Source organism: Myotis davidii, unplaced genomic scaffold (genome assembly GCF_000327345.1).
Source record: "Myotis davidii unplaced genomic scaffold, ASM32734v1 scaffold235, whole genome shotgun sequence".
In the NCBI taxonomy this organism is placed as follows: Eukaryota; Metazoa; Chordata; class Mammalia; order Chiroptera; family Vespertilionidae; genus Myotis; species Myotis davidii.
This window is the reverse complement of record NW_006287462.1, coordinates 2,296,229-2,302,441: the sequence shown is the minus strand read 5'-3', so window position 1 is coordinate 2,302,441 and position 6,213 is coordinate 2,296,229. Positions and strand designations below refer to the sequence as shown.

Here is a 6,213-nt window from a genome sequence, read left to right as displayed (position 1 = left end):
TTAAAAAGTGGGTTTTGTCTTTGATTCACCCTCATAATCTGTCTTTTAATTGGTGCATTTATGCCACTGACTTTCAGAGTGCTTGTTGATAGAGTTACTGCCATATCTGGAGGCTTCTGGGACTTGTGGGGCCCGCCAGTGGCCCATGGGCGGCAGGCAGGCGGCTTCTGGGGTCACCCAGGGGGGCCTGGATGGTGGCTCGCGCTGATGGCTCGCGCTGTCCTGCCCTGCCTGCATTTGCCAATTATACGCCATCTTTGTTGGAGGTTAATTTGCATATCTTGCTGATTAGCCAACGGGAGGCATATCGAAGGTACAGTCAATTACCATGTTGTCTATTATTAGATAGAATAAAGTAGAATGATATACCATTGTGTGGTTTTCTTTGACCCTTATCTTCTATGGTGTAGACCAAAGGTTTCATAGCATTGTCTCTGCCTCTAGTCAGTGGAAATACCTTGTATGTAAATATTATGGATTGCACTTATAGGTAGTCTCCTTACTGAGGGGTTCCCAGCATTCTGGTGTACCTCTACAGCATTTATTTTTTAAAAAAATATATATTTTATTGATTTTTTACAGAGAGGACGGGAGAGGAATAGAGAGTTAGAAACATCGATGAGAGAGAAACATTGATTAGCTGCCTCCTGCACACTCCCTACTAGGGATGTGCCTGCAACCAAGGTACATGCCCTTGACTGGAATCGAACCTGGGACCCTTCAGTCCGCAGGCCAACACTCTATCCATTGAGCCAAACTGGTTAGGGCTACAGCATTAATTTTACTATTAGGTTGGCCTGTAATTTATAATCTTATCACTCAGAGATAACTAGTGTGAGCATTTTGGCATCTTTTCCTCCAACAAAATAACTCAAACTACTGTTTCATATTTGTTTGTTCATTTAACATTTCTCATTAACAAGTGAGATCATTTCAGATGAAGGTAACTATATACGGCAAATCTGATTTTTTTGTACAAATTATTTCTATTGTTGTAAAAGTCAAAGGGAAGTTTATGGTTTCCAAGAAGAAATGAACAATTTCAACAGTGTTAAATGTAAATTAGGATGGTCTTTTGCTTTTGCTTTTTATAAATGGTTGCAGGATTTTATTTTATTTTTTGAAATTTGTAGTTGATGCAAAAAAAAATAGATAAATTGACTTGGAGAGGATATAACTTCAATGCACCTTCCTTTTCCAATAATTGTTTCACTAGGAAAAACCATTCTGTCATTCTAGATTTATTTACTAAATTTCTACTCAAGACTCTAACTCAACCAGAGATGAGCTATGGGTAAATCCATTTCATGGAACTTTAGTGAATATCAAAACTGTTAATTCTCATACTTTAGGGATAATAGAGCACAGAGTATGAGCTTTGCAGCCAGGCTGCCTGGACTAAAATCTCACCTCTGCCATTGCTAACTGTGTGACCTGATGCAGGTTACTCATCTCTCTGTGCTTTAGTTTTCATATCTGTAAAATGGGGTTGCAGATAATAGTGCCTATCCCATAGGGTCATTGTAAGGGTTAAATGAGTCATACCTGTAAAGTACTTTGGATAGTAACTACAATGTGCTCACCAATGTGTGACAGTTGTTAGTATTTTTTCTTGCTACCAGTTTTCAGAGTTCTTCCTGAGTTTAATGCTAGTCACTTTCACATTTATTTCTTCCCCTTAAAGTCAGATTTTCTATATGCAGGGTTTTCCTGATTCTGTTTAATTTTTCCTTTGCTTGCCTTTTCTGAAGTGATCTTTATTTTCTATCCTAGTCCCTCCTTTGCTTTGCTCTTTCTCTATCTAACAGCATTAGCAGAGACTTCACATCAGAGGATTCCTCGTGACAGAACATTTACTCATCTTTGTTTTCCTGTCCCCATATTTCCAGAAGGCAGGCACATGCCTGACTTCACCTGTGACTAACGGGAAAACCCCGTGTTTAGGACTTTTGCCGTGTTCTGTTTAATCGTTATCCACTTCCTGTTCCTGGAAGAAAAAGAAACTGCGGGGCTGGTGACAGTGTGTGACAGCTGCCCCCTCACCTCTAGGCTTACGTTCTTATTCTGTCCCAACATTTACCACTTCCTCCTCCAGTCTGGCGCATGTGGCTCACCGTTCTTTCCTGCCTGTTGGGTGGGCATCAGCTGAGCGGTAAGCTTGGGGAGGATAGCCGTGTTTACAGTTATTAGCACTGATAGCAATCATCATGACAATGGTAGCTAACTTTTATTGAGCACTGACTGTGCTAGGCACTCAGGCAAACCCAAGTTCATTTCTCTTAAGACTCAGAAACAATTCCGTTCTTATCTTCATTTTAGAGACGAGGACACAGAGGCACTGGGTAGTTAATTGACTTGCCTGGGGTCTCACAGCTAGCAACCTAGTTGAATGAACATAGTGCAGCCAAGAGAAAGCTGGCTTCCGCTCTGGCTGCCTTTCTTTCTGGGGCACAGCTTTTGCTCAGAGCTTGGGCCCTGATGGCAACAGACCTGGGTTCAAATGCTGGCCATTCCCCAGATGAGCCACCTTGGCTTTAATACTCTGCTCTTTAAAGTCTCCAGTAAAAAGTGCTGGGCACATAAATAAGCGTTCAGCGCAAATTCGCTGCCATTAGCAGTTGGTGGAGGAGTAGTTGACTGTCCCAGAGGCCTTGGGTGTAGGCAGGGCAAGCCCTTTCTGGCCAGTGCTGGGCCATCTTCCTCTTTGAAGGCCTTGCTGAGCTCCAACCAGCTCAGCCGACACCCTGTTGTTATCCCACGTGGTTGGCTTGTGTTTCCTTCTGCCTTGTGGACATTACCTGGCTGGACTCTGGCCCTGCAGGGGCAGGTTGTACCCAAAAACCGGGGACCTAACTCCCCGAGGCTGGGTCCTCTGCACCAGCTGTCTCTGTGATGTTCCAGGGGACTCACCAAGGGAACCGCTAAACCTGGTCTTGCTGTTTCTGCCTGAAACAGGCCATCTGGGCCTGTCCTCTTCCCATTTAGTGGTTTACTCTGGCACTTGCCGCTTAGCTTCCTCCCATAGTTTAAATAATTTCTAACCTACTCCCTGCTTGGCCTCGCTCAAGGAATGTGCACGAAGAGATCAGTTCGGGGTCACGACCCCATGGAAAGAGGGCAGAGGCTTTGGTGAGGGTGTGTCAGCTTGGCTCCTTTAGGACTCCTCAGTTTGGAATGTGATGGTGTTCCCCAAAAATCCAGCAGAGGGCCAATCCCCAAAGCTGGTCTTAGGCATGGGCTGCCAGTTGTGGTCTTCCTATGAATATTTGCTAACTGGAACCTTCTGTTGATTTTGGTGAGCACAGGGCTTCCTGGTATAGTTAGATCTTTTGGAAAGGGCTTTACCCAATTAGGGTGTAAAACTATGGGATGTATCAATTCTGCTTTCAAAAGAATTTGTGTTTTTAAAAACTGTTGGCATTTGGGGGTATAAGTACATTGGACATTCTGTCCCACCAAATAGTACCTTAAAACTGCTTACTAAGTTACAGTGAGAGTGGACACCTGATCAATCCTGGGGGCCCTTCAGAAGGTTGGGATCTGCTTCCATAGGGTCCATAGCAGATGTTTAAGGTGCTTGCACTGTGTTCCAGGAACTGTGATAGGGATTAGAGGTACAAAGACACCTCTACTTGGGGAAGCAGGTGAGTTTGACATAAATGAGGTTCTCCCTGCGAAATCAGTGTCGCTTTTGGTTGCCCACAGGATGCCGGAGTGATGTGTGTTGTAGTGAGATGGGTGGGGAAGATATCAGTGGCTCTGAGTTTTGGTTCTGCCTGGCTTGTTTCTCTATTCAGTGATGTCGTGTTGGGCCACTGATTTATTTGCAAAATGATATCTCATCCACCCTCTTGACTATTTCCTTGGGACTAGAGATTTCAGACAAAACAATGAATGTCAAAGTATCAAGTTGCATTGGGTGGGAACTTTATATCTTTTACTGGAGACCCGGTGCATGGATTCATGCACAGGTGGGGTCCCTCAGCCTGGCCTGTGGGCATTGGGTCGAAACTGGCTCTCTGACATCCCCCAAGGGGTCCTGGATTGTGAGAGGGTGCAGGCCAGGCTGAAGGACCCCACTGGTGCATGATAGGGACTGGGGAGGGACCGTAGGGGGGCTCCAGGACATGTCTGGCCCATCTTGCCCAGTCCTGATCAGTCAGACCCCAGCAGCAAGCTAACCTACTGGTAGGAGCATCTGCCCCCTGGTGGTCATTGTGCATCATAGCGACTGGTCAAACGGTTGAACAGTTGGAGGGACAATTAGCATATTAGGCATATATGTACATATATATTTAGATGGCATCTTTAGCTACTGTGTGTGATTGAAGATTTTCTTCCTCCTTCCCCTTCTTTCCTTTTTCTTCCTTCCTTCTGAAAGATTTTCAGATATCATGTAATTAACAGGTTTAGTACAAATTATGTTTGTGGCAAGTATTGAATTGCTTCCAAGTACAATAGTTTATGAATAATAGTGTGAAAATACATATATGGATGGGATGCTTTTTTCATAGATAGAAAAATATCTTCCTTTTCCTTCATAAGAGTTCTGGAAGGGTAAAATAGAGTAATACTTTAGAGTGAGCTTTTGCTTTATGCAGTTAAGTTAAGAATGGGAAATTAAGCTGCTGAGGTGTTCCTTTTAAAAAATGAAGTCAATACAAAGTTCATCTTGCTTTAGCTGACTTTAATAATTTTTCATGCAGATGATTTTTACATTAAAAATGCATGTGCATTCCAATGTTTATCATACATAATACGGTCATATGTATGATAGAGGCAGATGAAGAGAGGCAGATTTTTTGGGTTTAAAGGCATTAGATTGGGTGAGTGTGGACTTGGGCTCCAGTCCAGCCCAGTGTTTAGTTGGTGATGGTTTAACCCACCTGTTTACTGTGAGGCATGTGTCACTCACTAGATAGAACTGAAGGCTGCCTCTGCTCTCACAGACACTGTGGCTAAGGATGTGAGGCTTGGGGTCACGTTGCCTGGGCCAGATCCTGTCCCACCTCCCACATTAGGGCTTGTTATTGAACCTTGTGTCCGTCATTTTCCTCACCTTAGAGAGTGAGAAAAAGAGATAGAAACATCAATGATGAGAGAGAATCATTGATGAGCTGCCTCCTGCACGCCCCCTACTGAGGATTGAGCCTGAAACCCAGAAATGTACCCTGACTGGGAATTGGGTCGATGCTCAACCACTGAACCACACCTGCCAGGCCAAATGACTTTTAAAAAATCCCATTTTTCCTCTTGAATGGCCATCACTTACACTCTGCAAGGTGCAGAAAGGTCCACCAAGTCTCTCTCCACTCTGTCCTCCAGCCACCTAGGCCCTCCCCTGGAGACACAGTGCCATCAGTAAGTAAAGATTTTTTTAAAAATCTCCAAATGGACAGCACAAAAATAACAAGAGAAGCAGGAGAGGCAAGGGAAGGGAAGGGGTAGGATGACAGGAAAAGTGGATAGGGGGATTCAGGGAGGTCTCCAGCTCTCCTGGTCCCTGGAGCCCTTGACTGACACCCCTTCTCTGAGGACCCCGTGATGTGTCTTCCTGCGTGGGGTCTGCCGGGGCTCCTGAGCCTTCTCTGCCTTAGAGGCCCGGTTGGTGGCTTCCTGGCCTGTGTCCCAGGCAGATACTGTTGAGATGACGGTGCTCTGGTCTGGGGTGAGGCCAGGTCAGATGAGCCTTTTGTTGTCCCCTGAATGGAAACCATTGTTTGAGGTGCTCTGGGAGGTTCAGGAAGAGCCCAGAAGTTGAGATCCTTTGCTTCTCAGCACATGGGGATCCTAAAGTTAATCAGTCCTCTTCCAGGAGCAGCTGTGGGGCTGTAGTAGTTGTCTACGTGCAGTCCTTTGGTGCCCTTAGGAAATTGTATTTGTTCAGGGAGTTTCGTGGTCTTAATAAATCACTTCAGTCTGGCCGGTGTGGCTCAATGGTTGAGTGTCGATCTATGAAGCAGGAAGTCACAGTTAGATTCCCAGTCGGTACATGCTCGGCTTTCGGGCTCGATTGCCTTCCATCAGTGATTCCATCAATGATTCTTTCTCATCATTGATGTCTCTATCTCTCTCTTCCTCTCCCTTCCTCTGAAATCAATAAAAATGTAATAAATGAATAAATCATTTCAAAGGGTGAACCTGAGAGGGTTGCAGCGAATGCTAGGAACTTTCTCCGACTCTGCCAAGTTGTTTCCCCCGCTCTGGTTTTAA

The 6,213-nt window shown here is 44.9% G+C and overlaps 1 protein-coding gene across 1 annotated transcript in view; it reads left to right on the top strand.

The window, feature by feature from the left end:
* The first annotated feature begins 2,088 nt into the window (after positions 1-2,088).
* RELL1 (RELT like 1) overlaps positions 2,089-6,213 on the top strand; it is a 48,440-nt gene continuing 44,315 nt past the window's right edge. Inside the window, exon 1 of the mRNA XM_006759283.2 lies at positions 2,089-2,152. Coding sequence (XP_006759346.1) covers positions 2,104-2,152 — 49 coding nt within the window. The 5' untranslated portion in view covers positions 2,089-2,103. The remainder of the gene's footprint in view (positions 2,153-6,213) is intronic.